Source organism: Brachycentrus maculatus, unplaced genomic scaffold (assembly GCF_059751285.1).
Source record: "Brachycentrus maculatus isolate JH-2025_06_01 unplaced genomic scaffold, ASM5975128v1 h1tg000405l, whole genome shotgun sequence".
Classification (NCBI taxonomy): domain Eukaryota; kingdom Metazoa; phylum Arthropoda; class Insecta; order Trichoptera; family Brachycentridae; genus Brachycentrus; species Brachycentrus maculatus.
In genome coordinates, this window is record NW_028281154.1 from 286,712 (window position 1) to 305,391 (window position 18,680).

At 37.2% G+C, this 18,680-nt stretch overlaps 1 protein-coding gene across 8 annotated transcripts; it reads right to left on the reverse strand.

The window, feature by feature from the left end:
• Positions 1 to 1,713: 1,713 nt before the first annotated feature.
• Liprin-beta (liprin-beta 1) lies at positions 1,714 to 17,891 on the reverse strand. 8 transcript variants are annotated; one of them, XM_088270940.1, is made up of 13 exons: positions 17,465 to 17,891; positions 16,320 to 16,469; positions 15,443 to 16,230; positions 14,644 to 14,823; positions 13,162 to 13,392; positions 11,426 to 11,585; positions 8,676 to 8,883; positions 7,192 to 7,414; positions 6,111 to 6,321; positions 5,236 to 5,460; positions 4,837 to 5,045; positions 3,180 to 3,290; positions 1,714 to 2,316 (listed from the first exon to the last, which is right to left on the reverse strand). In XM_088270940.1, the coding sequence occupies exons 1-13, from the start codon at positions 17,742 to 17,744 to the stop codon at positions 2,203 to 2,205; spliced, it is 3,090 nt and encodes a 1,029-aa protein (XP_088127066.1). In that variant the 5' UTR covers positions 17,745 to 17,891; the 3' UTR covers positions 1,714 to 2,202. The 8 variants fall into 8 exon arrangements, with proteins under 8 accessions (XP_088127066.1, XP_088127067.1, XP_088127065.1 ...); XM_088270941.1 differs by having other exon boundaries at positions 3,194 to 3,290; positions 11,360 to 11,585; XM_088270939.1 differs by having other exon boundaries at positions 11,360 to 11,585.
• Positions 17,892 to 18,680: the final 789 nt, after the last annotated feature.

Here is an 18,680-nt window from a genome sequence, read left to right on the forward strand (position 1 = left end):
AGATAATATACAAAGCATTTTTTCAAGCGGTTATTCAAAATGACAAATATTCAGAAATGTAATCCACGATAAAAATTATGTGGAGAAGAATATCGCAAAAATCGCACCATGCACAAAAAATAAATTGTACCTTTTTATATTTGAAACTTAAAATAAGGCTATTTTAAATGAGGTGTGCTGACCCTTTTTAGGCAGAATATACATGGTTAAGGTAAGTTTGGTAAAGACCATGTCTCTATATTTCGGAGAGATCTTCGGAGTACCCTTAATAAATGTGCGTATATTTATTTTGAGTAGAATTATTATTATTAGAATTATTAGAACAATCTTTTCCTAATCATCAGCATTTACAATATTATGCTGGTAAAGGGTCGACGTGGCGGTGAATTTTCAACGCATCCTTTTTTTAAAAGTTGAGGAAGTACATATTAAGTCATTCAAGTAATAAATTTTGTGCCTTTGACAAAAATATTGTTTAGTTTTTAATCAATGAAATATGTTTATTTAAAAAATATTTTATGATATATTAGAATATATAATTTTGTGTTATTTTCAGCCACACAAGAACAAGCGTCTTTAATTTATAAATAGGAATCAAGCAGTAACGGAATGGACTTTATACTCATCCAAAAAAAAACGTCCAAAATTGACCCTGGATATTCTATAAAGATATGTTAAGTATATTTAGTAGTGTGTTACAAATAATATTTTAAAAAAAATTAACAAAATTATATCCCTTTTTTTTGTAACAATTTTATAGTGAAAAATATTTATATGCCGCAGCAAAATTTTGTTAAATACGAATATATATAAAATCTACAATATTACGTATTTTTTTCTTATTGTCATTTATTTTTGTATGCTTGTAATTTAAACTTATTTTGCTCATTTTTTTAAAACATAATTTATTCAAAATACGCTGATATTTAAATAAAATGCTGATAACTTTGTGGGAAACTGAAAAATGTAGGTAATTTCCCTGAATCATGTGTGTAAATTTTCACTATTTCAATAGTGAATATCTCATTATACTATGAACACAATGATTATATGATAATATCATTTAAATATGTTGATATTATAATTTTACTTAATAAGCTTATAATAAGTGTATATCCTGTTTTAATTTGCGTATCTCTTATCAAATATTAATGATATACTTAATTAATTTTTCATTCAGACAAAATGTACAATTTCTGTCTTCAATTTAAAACTTGTTACCTAATATTGCGGTAGCAAAACATGTAAAGGAAAAGTATTTCCAATAACATAAAGTTGAATTTGTATATATGTAGTTTACACCAAAAGTGTACATAATCATTTTTAAATTTTAATAAAAAGCAAAAAGGGCATAAGCGTTGAGCATTTTACGTCTGGATGATTTTTTTATTAATAAATCATGCCTTGTCAGATTTTGAAGACACATTAAAAATTTCCAAATTCGTGCTATTTGAGTCAAGTACTTACTCAGCTATCCATAATTTATCTACTGAAATTGTAGTCACACGTCATTTGAATTTTGCAAAACTGGATGTTTGCAATGCAGGAAATTATGAAAATGTAAAAGATATATTCATAAAATACTTAGTATTTTGGATTGTATCAAATATGTTTGTCCAATAATGAGGTTTCTTCAACAAATATAATACAAAACTGCATTAAAAAGTTTTACGCCCTTTTACCCTTTCAGTGCTAATATTACGATAATTTTGTTTTTTCTTTTTGCTTCAGTTATTGCTAAATAGCACACTGAGAAAAATGTATATTAATAAATATTATATGATAATTAATATTATAGACATTTCAATAAGTTTAACATGTATCATGGTATAAAAAGTTTTATTATTATATATTCTTAAACATAATGCGACGTCACTCCTGCAGTCGATATTTAAAAAAATTATTTCTTGTTAATCCTATTTTGACACATTCATCATTATGTCGTGTATAGTATTTTAAAACGCATACTCTAAACGCGTCCATTTTTTGGCAGATCTTGTAGCAGTATTAGTTATATTTGTGAAATCTTATTTTGCATCCATTGCGATTAATCATATTATATTAGTTGCAATTTCACATATTCACAGAAGGCCTCTTATTGAACTTGGATATCCCGGTATCGGGAGCAAGTCACCTCACTAGTCGGGGAAGGTTAACGAAGTAGGTATTGATGTTCAGGGGAGGACCTCCGGGAAGTGTTCCTCAGGATCTGCTAAGATCGCTCCGCTGGGAGTGAGGAGAGTCGGTAGAGCTGGACATCTCGTCAGTTTGCCGACAGGCACCCCCCTCTCCTCCGAAGGCTTCCATCTTCATCGTCTATATCGAAAATACAAAACGTGGAAAATTACGCAATTTAAACTGGTGAATTCTACACTTTACAACTAGAGTTAAATGATACAGATGGTATGCGTAGATTATGCAGAAAACATAAACCGTAACCCAAATTTAAGCAACTCAAAGTATCCAAAAACCATTTTTTTTAAAGTGCTGTAACATTAGTTTTAAGTTAGTTAAAACATGTTAGAGAAAAGAAGAACACAATTATATTAACTTATTTGAATAATTAATTCTTATCTTAAAAAAAAACCGGATAAGATTTTTGACAGCATTATTATACACGCATTGTAAAGCATTTGCTTTTAACAGTTCTTTTTGTGGTAAAAAATGCAGTGAGTATTATAGGGATAATCAATTTTGCATATAGTGCCCTTAATTGATATACATTTAGATATCGCTCACTCCTTTCAACAACGTCATGTATCAAAAATGAGTTTCAGTTGTGCATGTTTTCGGGATGCCCAGAAAATGTACTATTTCCCAGCAAAAGCGGCATATTTTCAACTTAATATTTACCCGCTACAGGGCAGAAATTGTTGTTTTTGCATTTTGTAAAAAAGGTATTGTTTAATTATTTTTTTAAATATACTAAATATTTTTCAAATAGAGAAAAAACATACAGGTTTTACCTCAAAAGATCTGTTACACAGTAAAAAGTTCAATAAGTGGGTTGATTTTTATTTTTAATACATTGTATTATATTCTTAAACTTCAAAAACGATCTCCTGAAAAATCATGTTTTTTGATATTTGACGTTGATGAAAGGAGTGAGTGATATGTACATTTATACAAACTGAATAGACAAGAAATGTAAGTAAATGTTAGTTGTGTTAGAGACTTACACTTAATATTTCACCTGAAGATTGATCCACAATGGGACAGACAAGATCGCCATACTCTGTCTCCCCTTTGTTCTTTTTCCTTTTAAGTGTAAATTGGCCTTTCTTAACAATCTATAACATAAAAAGCACAAATCTGAAATAAAGAGACAACAAAGAACGGAAAGGAATAGTCTTTTATTTTATCATTATTTTAATCACATAAGTTTTGAAATCATTCATACACATAATAACAGAGAAGGCAAATGTTAATCACAGAGCTATTGAAAAGTCTTATGTTGGCAGTATTTTATTTTAAAGCGAATGAATCTAAATTAAAAAGGAACATATCTCGATGCGAAATGTTTGGATCTTCTTTTTCATCCGGCCCCTATCCATACCCAAGTGGTGCATAGGGCACCGCATCAAATTGACATAGTGTTAACTCAAATGTGATTATATGGAGTCAGGGTGATAAGTCCTACGCTCCAGATTCATTGATAAAGAAGTGGAATGTGTTTGATATGATTCAGATGATGTAAGTGAAAAAAGTCAGGGTAAAGGACATTGTTGCTATATGGGAAAGAAAATGGAGGAACAATAGGTACTATAGAAGAATAGAAGCAATGGCTGGGGTACTCGGGGTCACTCATACCAGCATATGAAGTTGTAAACTGAAATCGTGGATATGTAGGAGTAGAATATTTTTGACAGAATATAGATGACACTTTGGACACGTTGCGCGTGGCAACGAGGATAGCCTGGAACGACTAGTTGTAATCGGTAGCCTGGAGGGAAAGAGGGAGAGGAAGATCCCCCACACGATGGACCGATCAAATTAAGGCAGCAGCAGGCACCTCAGTAGTTGGAGCGCTTCGTGCAGCGCAGTCAAGGGATAACTGGAGAAGAGTCGTTGCTTCTGCAAGGGTCACAACCCTCAGCAATGAGGAATAAGACGGAGAAGAGATGACACAAGCAAAGAAGCTCAAGACATAACTGCTATATGGGAAGGAAAATGGAGGAGGAATAATAGGCAGGCAAAGGAAAATGTAGCAATAGCTAGGACGCTCGCTTATTCAGTAACAATTTTTTTTTTTACAATTTTTTTCTTAATGAATACTTTACTAGAAGGCCATTGAGATATTCATTTACATTATTTTAATTATGCTCATGGCGTTAGTTCATTGCTTTAGTTGAGTGACCATCTTAATGCTGCTCTCGGTAAGCTAATGCGTATGTTTATAGATGAGGTAATATAAATGATAATTGTTGGGTAATATATCCAAAAGAAAACAAGGTTTGTTGGATTGAATTCTACATTTATTTATGTATTTGTTAATACGTGACGCGCTTGATCTCAAAGAAAAAATAAAACTTAAAAAAAAAAATATATAAAACAAGAATTCTCTTGATCTCATAGAAAAAATAAAACACCTCACATTACCAACAATTTGTAAATTAATTTTACTAGATGTAGTTAGTCTTTTAAATAATGTACCCATAAATGAATGGAGTGTTTGATAATTTCCTAAGACGAATCGCGTCACGTATTAACATATACATAAAGAAATGTAGAATTCAATCCAACAAACCTTGTTTTATTTTGGATATATTACCCAACAATTCAATATGGAATTCTACCAACTGTCTGCAGTTACAGTAAATAAATGATAATGGTTACCTTAATTTTTCCAGTGAGAGTGAGGGGCTGATATCCTAATGTTGTTTCCGCATCTCTCTTTTCCTGTATGACTTCCTTGCCGATGAGCTGGTTGAACCTGGTGTTGAGATGCCTTCGGAGTAAAGTCTTGCTTGGTGGGATGTTCAGTAGTGTCGCCAGCAGTTCCCCCGTAAAGCGGACTTCGTAGTACATCAACCCGCCGTGCACTCCTGTAAACAATAATTATAAAAATATACCTATTGTTCAAACCAAAAAAAAATCTTGAACCAATGAAGAAGAAAAGTAAATACACATGAGACATTAATTCTGGGGCATGTTTGGATTAACCGAACGTTCAGTTTAGCAGGACTTTATTACTGTAAATACTTGGAATATCAGTAATAATAATGGGTGTATTACCGGCTCCTCTCAGGTTGGGTGCGTACTCAGCCAGGTCTACGGCGCGCAACCACTCCATGACCCGGTGGCTGCTCCAGCGCGACACGTGGCCCCACTCCACCTGCTGCTCCTCTCCCTCCGCCCCTTCCGGCCCCGTACCCCCCACCGGCACCAGCCCGTCCGGCACCCCCGCCCGGCGGATCATCGTGTCGGGGCTGAAGTTGGTCTCGCGCAGCACTTGAATACCTGAGCAGAGGTTCAATACTTAGATGATGTACATCAGAAAAGGCTGGATTTAAAATAAATAAACTGACAAAATGACATTTGAATGCACTTTTTTAAAATAATATTTGAAGTTGAATTTGATACTCAATATATCGGTACCAGTCCTAGGTGTACTATCATGTAATTTTACAGGAGACATCTGTCTACAAACATCTGTAAACACATTTTGTCCAGTAAATTTGTACTCAAATGGGTCCAAGAAAAAATGTGACAAAATGCAATTGTTATTTATTACCTAGCACTAGCCTTTGGAGATGGACAGAAGACATCGCCAAAATGCCAGAAAGGAGTGGTCGAGGAAGGCCCGAAACCGCAAGGAGTGGCAGGCAGTGAAGGAGACCTTCACCCGGCAGTGGGTGGATGCGGGTTGAAGCCACTAGCCTTTTTTATTTATTTTATATAAATGTAATAACCCGCAAAGCCTCTACTTTTTAAAGGCTTGACTGCAGGTAGGAAAGTAAGGATAGTGAAGGTTAATGTGAAAAATACATCACAAACACCATGACCAATTGAAAACAAATTTTTCTTGAATTTTTTTGCACTTATAAACATATTTTTTCAATATAAATACACATTCATACACACACAAGGTAGGTGTGACAGTGTGTTACCTCTCTTGAGGCTGAGGGCGTGCAGCTGGCTAGTGAGCCGCAGCGGCTGCAGGTCCTCGTGGCAGAGCAGGTGCAGCACGCGGCCGTCGGCGGCACACGCAGCCCACGCCTCGCGATACTGCGGCAGGCCCAGGTCCTCCAGCCAGCGGAGCACCCAGCCGCACTCCAGGCGCCCCGCCGCGCGCAGCAGCGGGTCCACTCCAGGAGGGTTCTGGGAACACAATGATACTTTACCAACATTCTGCATCCAGCCCGTACGAGAGGAGATAACAGCAAGTCAGGTCAGGTGTACAGGGGTCGTATAAACAAACAATAAATAGCACTATACTCTACTGGCTGCAATGTAACTCTAGTCTGGTCAGATGTACGGGGGTCGTGACACGCAATACATATTGGCACTTGACAGTTGAATTTTTTGGTAATGAAAGATTAAATTTTATAATTTGCCCTATGTTAGTTTTATTTAATTTTGTTATCTTTTTTTTTATTTTCTTATTTGTGTTTTAGTCTTGTTAACCTTAATCCCATGTCCCGAAATGAGAAATGGAAATTACTCACCGGGAATATTATTTATATGACTTTTTTGTAATATGTTTGAAAAAATAAATAAATCTGATACAGTAGAAATTCTATTATCCAGAATAATTTGAGATTAACACAGGCAAGGCGATCGTTTGACTTTCAGTCTTGTTAACCTTAATCCCATGTGCCAAAATGAGAAACAGAAATAACTCATTGGGAATATTATTATGTAATATGATTTATATTTGTAATATGTTTTAAAAAATAAATAAATCTGATACTGCATTTTGTAAATACAGTAGAACTTCTATTATCCTGAATAATTTGGGTTTAACACAGGCAAGGCGATCGTTTCTGCGTTCCAGTTACTTGTTCTTTTACAGTGTTACATTTAAGGTGCAAGATTTTTGTGGCCATCATTTACTAATGATGAGATAATAATGATTTAATTCCTGATATTAGATTCACATGAGTACGATGGCCTGGTATAATTTTTTTTAGAGAAAAAACATAATAAAACAGTTTAAATAAATTGTTATTTAAAAAGATAAAAATGTACCTGCAAGTCCAGTAATGCTAACACAATCTTCTTTTTATGAAGAGAGTTTTTCAAGTTCAATTCCTTCTCTATTTGTTGTGGCGTTGCGGTGGCTATGATTCCTTTATTCCCAGCTAGGTTGGTCAGCCACTTCTTGGCATCTGCGTTGTAACAGTCCAACCCCATGGACTCCAACCATTCACATGTGATGTCCGCATCCCATTCCTTAACTGGTGTTGTACTCCTAAAAAAAATTTTGATTCAACTCCAAACAATTAAGATTAATGTAAATCTCAACTTATAGATAAGATAAAATAAACAAAAGATATTATTAAGTAAAATTTAGCTGGGATTTCTTCACAAAAATTATTAAATGGAGGTAGAGCAGCAAATTTGAGAAATATTTTAACACGTTGTAAACGGGAAACACATAAAAATGTCTTTTACATTCTGTTAGTAGTGAGCGGGAGACGCTAAAAAGCGTTGTATTTGCATCTTTTGGTGGAACGCAAAAGACTCCAAAAATATTGTATAGATCGGAATTGAATTTGCGGTTACTTATGATAAGTATACTGAGGGTCGGATGGCAGACTGTCTGAGTATAATTAGGGTCGGGGTTGATGAAAAAGCTGCCCGACAACAATGTGTTAGCATAATATCCATTTTAGATGTCTTAATCGAGTTGACATATCTTATTATACAAAAGAAATATTGAAGACTGGGCATTCACAGGACATCCGACCTGGCATTGGATGGCTTAATTGAAAGCTTTATACACTGTGTAGGTAGCTATTCCTGTTCACCCTTAAACAGTCAGTTACCTTATTTACAGTTTAATTTGTGAACTTAGGACCCATACTGAGTGAAATAAAAACGCATCTAGCCAAATCTCTAGTATTCTTCGCTGCATACGCTGGATGTATTTGAAATGTAGTACTGGAGGCGGAAGATATGTATTCTCCAGCAATTGAGAGACTCTCTAGGACATATGGAGAAAATATTCATTCTTACATCGGACATATTGCAAGAAAGAACAAAGAGTCTGGTAGTAACGGGAAGGAAAAGCCAACCAGAGGTCTTACAAGATGGACGGACTAAATAAAGGAATAAATAGGTTCCTTATTAAATGCTTCCTTTATATGGAGCTATAACCGGAAAGAACAGAGGAGTATCATATATAATGCATCGGTGTCTGACATCAGGAGACCAAACACAAGGAAAAGCCAACAAGAGGAGTTACATAAGATGGGTGAACTCAATTAAGGAATAACGGGATCCTTATAACAGGGTTTCTTTATCTGGAACCAGAGCCAAGAGGAACAAAGTGTATCATGCATGATGTATCCAGTGCCTAGCATCAGGAGACCACAATGCTCAACTTTGAGGAAGAAGATGAAGAAGAAGGAGTTTGAATATCTATCATACTTTGTATTGCTTCATATTTGACTACATTCAGTCTGCTTTCCCAAACAAAAAAAAACAAAATATATATATGATTTTATTACCATCTATCAATATGCGTAGTCTGCAATCTGGGGGCCGCAGTCGCTCTCACCCCTCCCCTCTGAAAAGGCTCTCCGCCTCTCGGGCTCACCTCCACATCCTCCAGGGTCCCCCCACTGCCCCCCCGCCACAACCCCCCCCATCCCTTAGTTCCGCCCCCTATTTTGCCAAGTATGGGACTCCCCGTGCCGATCACTGTATCTTTTTCCGCTGAAACACCAAACAACTCACATCACTAAAACGCAATGATCCTGGTTATAAGCCGACCAACACAACTTTACAGATAAAAATACAATTTTGAAACTGTAATATTTTTGTTATTTTTTATCACATAAAAAATACTTTGAATGAGTATAATTTATTTTATTTTTGTACTGAATAATTTAATTTTTAAATGTAAAGATTGTGCTGCAAATCTATACTGTATACTGTTATTCGAATCACACTCTTATCATGCAAGATAAACTCAGATAAATATTCAACTTTTAAGATTACTATGACTTTCAAAGATAAATACATATTATCACACAGAGTTTCTCGAAATTTCATTGCAGGTAAACGGACTGTAGTCACTATCTTAATGGTCATTGAAATGTAAAAAAAAAGACGATTTGTACTTTGCACCATACTGTCCATTTATAGTATTCATATCTTTATCATAGATTTTTACAAGATAGTTACATTTTCAAGAAATTTGCCCGTGTTAAAGCAACAAATTAATGGAAAATTAAAAATATATTTTCGATTGAAATCTATATAAATCAAAGGGATAAAGAAACTATTTGTAATTTAAATAGTGGCATTAAAAAAAGAGAAATGGAAAAACTAATTTATAATTTAAAATGGGCATTTAAACAGAATGTTTTATAATTTAATTCAATAGTAAAACAAAGCAAAAAAATTATAATCAATATAACTATCTTGTCTATGTTTAAAAAAATATATATTTAACTAGATGAAATTTATATACTGTGGGAAATTGATTATTATAAAATATAAAATAATCGCATTATATAATAAGCATCAAGGAATAGGTAATTCATAAGTGTCTGTGTATCAGTATTGAAATAAACAGTAAAAAAAATGGGATTACTAAAACAATTAAATACATTTTAGAATGTAATTTTATGAAATTGTTTTAGTACATATATAAAATTTTATTTCATTTCATTTCTAAAGTTGAAATTTATCTGAGTTCTCATTTTAAACATTAAATACATGTCATCCACATAAAAACAAAACACATTCAAATTTTTTCAAATATTTTTATTTTCAACAAATAGAGAGAAAACAACTTCCGAAAATATGAATGTTTCTTATTGATATTTTCAGTACATATATATTCTAAAAAATACCAAGCAATATATACATTGCAGTGCAAATGCAATAACGACACAAGTCAAACAATTACCATAAATCGCTCACTCCTTTCAACAACGTCATATATCAAAAAACTTGATTTTTCGGGAGATTATTTTTAAAGTTTAAAAATATAATAGAATGTATTAAAAATAAATATCAAGCCACTTATTGAAATTTTTACTGTGCAACAGATGTTTTTAGAAAAATATTTAGTCAATTTAAAAAATAATTAAACAATACCTTTTCTTCAAAATGCAAAAACAACACTTTCTGCCCTGTACCGGGTAAACATTAAGTTAAAAATATGCTGCTGTTGCTGGGATACAGTACTTTTTCTGGGCATTCCGAAAACATGCATAACTGAAAATTGACGATTTTTGATTTATGACGTTGTTAAAAGGAGTGAGCGATATAAGATAAATAGGGAACAGCATATTTTTATTACATTTTGTAAGTACAGTATAAACAGTAAATCCTCTAAATTCAATAAATGTTACTTTTACTTATGGTGGTGTGGTATTCACACACTAACTAGCAATACATATACAATTTAAGCAATATTAAGTTGGTTATAAATAATTTAATGTGAAATGAAAATTATGTATTATGGGGGAATATTGGCAGAAAATTTTACTGTACCTATGTTTTCACAATCACACACAGAATTAACTACAACCAATCAGATATAGTGTAATGGTTAGCACATTGGCTACCATGCTGGAGGTCCTGGGTAAGATTCCCAGGGGTGTAAAAATAAATGTGAGTGATTTTTTACTGTAATATTTATTTAAAATTATTCCCAGAACTGTTACCTGAAGCCCAACACCATATGCATCATTCGGTGCGGATAAGGTGAGATAAAATTAGTTACAATAATATTTTAATATTTTAATAGAAATAGAAATAATATGACATGTAACACATTTGGCTACCATAATGGAGGTCCTAGAGATTTTTCACTCAAGGACTATAAACTGCAGATCTGATATCCTTGTCTTCATGTAATAAAAACACTACAGATGTGACGCACCGCTTTACGCACCATTGGGTACAGATAAGGGTTAGAGGGAGAAGAATAAAGTGTATAGAATGCAATGCGATCTCATCAGACAAAGTTGACATCGGGTTTCAAGACTGCAGAAATGCGGTTACTAGGCGGCTATAGATTGCATGCATTCCGAGATCGGATGGCAGTCTGGGTGAGAGTGTGAGAATTGAAACCACCACGCTCGCACACAAAGCATGCCAAAGGAGTGACGACAATGGGGGCCAAACTACAGTGACACATCACAGCAAAACACATCAAAAGGTAACGGCAAAAAACCTAAGTTGGGCACAGAATGTCCCCTGCCCCGAGCCACCACCATACAGTGCTGTTGGTTTGGTTTACCGAAGCGGACCACCACGGCCGTGTCCAGCGGGGTGGAGTGCTGCAGGGGGGCGGGCGTGCGCTGCGGTGGCGTGCACAGCGACGCGCCGCGCGGCAGCGAACTGTACGAGTGCGGGGATTGGTCGGGATTCACCAGACGACGGTACGTCGCGGGAGGGGTCTGGAAAAAAAGAATTAAAAAAAAATATATATATAAGAGGTCAAGGTATCTTGTATCCTTTATGTAACTGTAACCATATAAGGTCTATTGTGACCTCCCTCTGTGCCTTCTCGGAGTCTAATAGTAGCCCTCCAAGGATGTGACTTCAACAAAGTCACACAATTGTTGGGTAATAAATCCAAAATTAAACAAGGTTTATTTTATATTATTACAAACATTATTACAAACATTATCAAACACAATGTGTTTGATAACGTCTTATGAAGACGAAACGCGTCACATATTAACATATACATAAATAAATGTAGAATTCAATCCAATAAACCTTGTTTAATTTTGGATATATTACCCAACAATTCAATATGGAATTCTACCAACTGTCTGCAGTTACAATTAAAAAGTCACATAGTCCAATCATTGTGCATAAGATCTTCTGCAGCAATGCTGTTTAGATTTTCGTGTTGCCAGTTTTAAAATTACATTTCATAATAAAGTATAGCTACTTTGCAATAATTATTGTTTCTCTAAGATTGGCAACACTTGTTCCACTATGTCCGACTATGACTACTTCGGCACAAAGACAGGCAAACAAAGGGTAGTCCTTGATAAGGAGTTGACCGCGACACATTGCACGATGATGTGTGCGATACTAAGCGATAGGACAAAGTGTCATTTGTTTATATCCAATTATAATCTACACAATACAGTCCACTAAAATAGTGATAGTAAGGTTAATTTAATCTGTAATCCATGGTTCAAAACTTTTTAAGGTGCTATCTTCCATTCCAATATGTACCAGAACTGTGCCTTATTAAAAATTAAACACTTGTATTTGACCATAAATTGAGTTTTATTTCATTTGATTAAGTGATATCAATTTTTATTTCATTAATGATCAGTTTTTTGTTATCACCTGTCGATGAAAACATCTGTAGTTTTCGAAACTAGTTGTGTGAAATAAAATAAAACTCGATGAGTGGTCTAATACAAGTGTTTAATTTTTAATAATCATGAATAAATAGGCATGTGACCTTTTCGAGAGGTAGATACCATTACGGATTTTTATTGTAATGCAATTCAATCCCTAAAAATAACAAAAAACATATTTTGCTCACTCCTTTCAAGAACGTCATAAATCAAAAATCGACAATTTTCAGTTGTGCATGTTTTCGGAATGCCCAGAAAATGTACTTTATCCCAGCAAAAGCGGAATATTTTTAACTTAATATTTAACCGCTACTGGGCAGAAAGTGTTGTTTTTGCATCTTGAAGAAAAGGTATTGTTTAATAATTTTTTTAATTTAATAAATATTTTTCAAATGGAGAAAAAATCTTCAGGTTTTACCTAAAAAGATCTGTTGCACAGTAAAAAGTTCAATAAGTGGCTTGATATTTATTTTTAATATATTTTTAAACTTTAAAAATGTTCTCCTGAAAAATCTAGTTTTTTAATTTATGACGTTCTTGAAAGGAGTGGGCGATTCGTCAAACTGATTGTAAAAATATTACCAAATAAAATAAGTAAAATTTTTAATTTGAAAGTCTTATTTTTTTAAAGCGAGAAATGTATCTTTACCCTGGGAGTGGAACCCTCCCGGTGGTTAGGGCCGGGGGACGGGCAGGGCGAGGGGCTGGTCCTGTTGCTGGGCACCGCCCCTCCCACTAAGACTCCCCGCCCTCCGTTGCTCATGCCCCCCCGGAGCTCCACATTCTCCCTCTCCAGAGCGGCCTGCCGGAGCCTGGAGTCCGATATGGTGGACATCAACTCCAACTTCTGCGTCTCCAGAGATGAGCGGGTTAACATTTCCTGGATAGAGAAATTACAATAATAAAGGATAGTAAAAAAATTCAATAATGGAGGGGTGAAGAATGAGGTCTCAAGAAGCTAGTAGTGACATGGATGATTAAGGGTATGCGAGCAAGAGAATTAATTGCCTTTCATAAGATGGATCAACTAAATAATGGACTTAACAGAGTCCTCTTCAAAAGCTGCCTTCAGCTTGGTCCACCTCATACCAGACATCTCAGAATACCACGATGCTCGGCACTAAGCCAGACAATGAAGAAGAAGAATAAATTATTGTTAAATATTTTAATGCACAAAAGAGGATTACTGCAAATGGATTTTTTTTCTGAGGAAAGATGAATGATAACAATTCTTTAACAAATTCACATATTCAGTGGTTTATCTAATACTCAATGGTATATTTGAGAACAATTGTTATTGTTAAGAAATATGTTAAAAAATAAGACATGTTTTAAGTTAACATTGCAATCTGGCAATATTCTATGGCAGTAATGTCCTTCAGCTCTCTGAGCTCCATAAAACTTATTCCACTCCTAGGTCTAAGTATCTGGATCACAGGACTAAACATCTTGCCTTTGTTTAATGAAAGGTCTTTATGACACTGGGTCAATCCGACTTAGTACTCATACCATAAGCACTATCTAGATGAGGATAGAGTTCTAGGAAGAAAAAATAAGGCCTTCCGAACGATCAATTGTATCCTGGATACTGTCAAATTAAACAACTATTTGTAATAGTTTCACAGTGGACACATTTTAACGGTATCACAGATGTGTGCCCCAAGTCACTGCTAAAGAGTTATGAACTGAGATGTCTAATGTGAGCTACAGACGACCAAAGTCTTCATTTATGTATATGGTGGATGATAAATTTTGTTTAAATCTTTTTTGTATTGTCTACAGCGTTTTCCACCAGTGTTGGTTTTCGGTCGCACATCAAATTGGCGGAAATTAGTCTGATTTTGTCATATGTCGTGCATTGTCTGGTTTCATTACTTTTGTTTACAATTGATCATGGTGGCTCAAGGTTGAGAGACCTTTCTGTAATATTGCTAGGTTGATAATTCTCACTATATCCATGGTTCGCAAATTCTAGAAATAACGTTGCTAGGTTGGAATTTTGAAAATACCAGGCGTCTGCCTTGTACATCCGTAAAGACATTTATATATGTGTACTAGACGTAAGATGTGAGATATTCGATAAAAGAGATTCTAGCATGTATAAATAAATATGTAATAAACTTTAACTTACCCTTTGAAGCAATTCTTCGGCATTTGTGAGAAGCGTTCGCTTCTCATTTAGTAACCGTTCCAGATCATGGATTTTTTCAGATTGAGCGGCTATCTGTTCCGATAGCACCGACACTTGCAGCTGAAGAGATTCTTTATCACTTTCTAATCTTCTAAGTTTGTCATCCACAGCATCCGAATTCTGAAAGAAAGAAAGAAAAACCTTAATATAGAAAATCGATGATTCATAATCGCTGGTATTCTTGGTGAAAAGGCAAAAGGGTGTTCACTAACCGCAAGCTCAGTATTTGACAGCGGTTCCACAAAAACATTAAATATCTAAATTTTTCTCTGCCATTTATTTCAAAAGTGTATGTTCACACATGTGGCACATTTAATATTCAGTCTATTAATATGTATATTAGAGAATCTGAGTTCTCGAAACATGTTTATTATACATCTCCTTTTGACTTTCCATATTACATATACACACAAAAAATAAAATTACAACATAGAGATGGAAGAAAACATATTATTTTTACCATAAAAAAAATAAGTAAAAAAGAAATGGGCAATATAAAGCAGGGTAAATAAACAATGTATAAGATTGAGTTCTTCGTTAAATAGTCTTGGTTCAATGAAAAACAACAGATTATGAAACTATAGCTGCAAATTTCGACGCAGGAGTGTTCTACAGTTTCCAGATGCAGTAGATTTTGGAAAAAAATATAATTTTTAGTAACACGGATGATCTTATTAGTTATTGTCGCAAACATGCAATGCTGTTAATCGATAAAACTTCACTCCAGCCTTCCTAATACCTTGCAGCCATAGGGAGTCCGGTAGCGGCCTTGTTCCTGGCAGCCGCACCACGGCGGAGGAGGGTGGTAGTAGCAGGAGGGGGGGTAGGGGGCTCCGCAGCACGAGAGCTCCCCGTGGGATCCGTGAAGCTCCGGGCGACTGCCGTACTGATAGGGCAAGCTTCTCAGGTCGTGGTGATAGGCGTGATAGTCCGTATGCTTGTGAGGATCCTTGCCCTCCATGAGCATGGAGTTGCTACCGTATCGCTGAGGGTCGTTGTGCTCGTGGCGCCTGTTGAAGTGTTCGTACGAGATGGCTTTCCTCTGGTAATCGCCCAACTGCCTCGGAGGCGTGTAAGAGCTGTACTGGTGGGGGTAGTCCGGGTGATGGTTGTCGCGTAAGTGGTTTCCGGCATAGTCCACGCGGTAACTCGCGGATCCCGGACTCTCGTTCGGACTCGTGTGGACATTCCCGTTAGCGTACTGCCTGCTGGGAGAGTGCTGGTGGCCCTTGAGATTATGGCTCGACCTGGATTTGTGGTCCCTGTCCACCCTGTTGGTGTTGTGGTACCTCCTCCGGTCCAGGCTGCCGGTTCCGCTCCTGTCGTGACCGCTAGGGACGGGAGGCTTGTCGCTGCTGAATTTCGACGCGAGTTCCGATCTTTTGGGTTGCGGCAATTTCGCGCGATCATCTTCGTCCGTATCCGGGGCGGGCGACGCGCGCGCGAGATTGCGACTGGCCTTTTCGTAGCCGGAGGTCGCGGAGGGCTCCGATTTAATCCATCGGAAGTCATCACAGCGTGTCGTGTCTGCGTAATACAGCGAATGTTGGTAATCGAGAAAAAAATACGAAATGTATGAAAAACACACTCAAACGGTATTTGGAAAAAAACTCGACCTTCCGCATCTTCCTCCCGTTTGAAAGACCTTCCGGACGACGAGGAAGAGTCTGAACTGGAAGAGTCGCGGCGGCGCGCGGAATAATTACTGTCCGATCGAGTGCCGCGCTTTATCGCGGAGGAATCGTCCGGACTGTCAGAATCGCTTCCTAGAGAACAGTTCCGAGAAAAAGCCATTTAAAATTAAGGAGAGAAAGGGAGACGGGGAAGGAGCCGAAAGGAGCGACTACCGCCTGCCGCTCGTCATACTGACCCATGACCGAGTACATATAGGATCCGACGGCCGGGTGCAGCCCGCTCACCGTCACCGCGCTATCCCCGTCTCCCTCGCCCTCGCTGTCCTCGCCCTCGTCCTCTCCCTCTCCGCTCCCCCACCCGTCGGCCGGGAAGCCGGCGTCTTCGTCCGCCATCGGCAGGACCGAGCCAGGAGACGAGGAACCACTCTAGCAGCAAGGATCGGGTCGAGGTGCGAGGTCAGTGAGTGCACCGAGCCCGCCGATCGAGTTTAACTAACGCGAAGAGATGTCAAACGGTTGAGAATAGACAGAAGTTCTATTTCGGTAGCTGAGTTGCAGAACTTGGCCTGTTTCCAGCGAATCTCGCGTACGCTGGTAAACACGCGGCCAAAACACTGCGTACGTGGGACCGCAAACATTTACCTATTGTTTACCAAAATGTTCCTACTTTAGACCCACTATGATTTTTTTTACTTTTTGAATATTAAAAAATCAAATATTTACTCTAGATATAAAATCGATAGTAGATATAAACTCGCAGTTTAGTATATGGTACACCTACTTATACCATACAAACAAAGTAGCGTCTCGCTTTGTTGCGTATTTAAGTATCGTATATAGATGTCGTCATCAATTTAGGAGTCATCGATTAGATTTTTTTTTAAATTTTAAAGAATAAATAAAAAAGAAAAAATTCACATTTAATTAAAAGTATATTTCAACACACAAAACTTATCATAATGACTAAAAAACATTTTATTCGGAATGAAATGCTCTACAAAACAACACTCTATTTAAAGCTACGACATGAACTTAAGTAAAGTAAAACGTAAACAACGAAACGCCGGCCACAATGAGAATATGCTGGAGAAGCAGGTGATGTATAGTGGTAGTGTCGGGGCGAGCACCTTGCGGCTGCGGGGGCGCAGCGGGCGCGGCGGGCTCGGAGCGCCCCAGCGTGGGGCTGCTGCGGCCCGAGCTGGTCTCCGAGTCCCGCCCGCTGGACGGGCTGCGCGCGGACTCCGACGAGTCCGGCTTGTCGGTCTTGCCCCCTTCGCTGTCCGAGCTGGACGCGCCGTCCGCCGGCTTCATGTCTCCCGGGGGCCTGGCTGCGGGACGCTGCGTCTGGCTCTCCAGATGCGCGACTGCGGCCGCCACGAGCGCCCCGCCCCGCCCGAGCTCGCGCATGCTTCCGCGCCCGTGTTTACATCGGCGCAGTGCGCGAAACTCCCGATGCGCGCCGATACCCGACACAAGCGCGTATTACGAAGCGGAATTAACCGATACACAGAGCGTCGTCCCGAGATCCAGTAAGCCCGTATCCCGGCTCGCGAGCAACTAACCGATCGCTAAACGGGAGATGGAAATAACCGCGCGACTCCAGCCGCGAACTGATTCGAGCCAGATGGTCGACCCTAGTAGGAACCTAGAGGAACGAGGAACAGGGATGTGCTGCACCCCTCTCGGAAATAGTTATTTTTTTCTCTACAGGGGTCGCGGCGTACGTGCAGTGGCAGCGGTGGTAGGGAACACACCCCCTAGCTTTACAGCTGGGGGTGCGGATATGGGTTATGTTTGGATTCATCATCTGGATCGCTCCTGTTTACCGAGGGGTAGCACGTGTAAACAAAGTTACGGTTCAAAAATTTAAAATGTATCATTTATCGCCAAATGTAAATATTTTAAATTAGAACATAAAATATTCACATATTTTTTATTTTAAAATATTACATACGTAAGAGTAACATATCGCTCACTCCTTTCAAGAACGTCATAAATCAAAAATCGTCAATTTTCAGTTGTGCATGTTTTCGGAATGCCCAGAAAATGTTCTATATCCCAGCAAAAGAGGCATATTTTTAACTTAATATTTACCCGCTACAGGGCAGAAAGTGTTGTTTTTGCATTTTGAAGAAAAAGATTGTTTAATTATTTTTTTAAATATACTTGATATTTTTCAAATGGAGAAAAAACCTTCAGGTTTTACTTAAAAAGATGTGTTGCAAAGTAAAAAGTTCAATAAGTGGCTTGATATTTATTTTTAATACATTGTATTATATTCTTAAACTTTAAAAACGTTCTCCTGAAAAATCAAGTTTTTTGATTTATGACGTTCTTGAAAGG

Bases quoted from the DNA above. Each gene is read 5' to 3' on its own strand.
- Liprin-beta (XM_088270939.1), bottom strand. From the start codon at position 17,744: ATGCGCGAGCTCGGGCGGGGCGGGGCGCTCGTGGCGGCCGCAGTCGCG. The intron at 13,393-14,643 runs GTAAGTTAAAGT...TTCTCTATCCAG, and splicing joins CCGAAGAATTGCTTCAAAGG to GAAATGTTAACCCGCTCATC. The intron at 6,322-7,191 runs GTACATTTTTAT...TTGTGTTCCCAG, and splicing joins TAGCATTACTGGACTTGCAG to AACCCTCCTGGAGTGGACCC.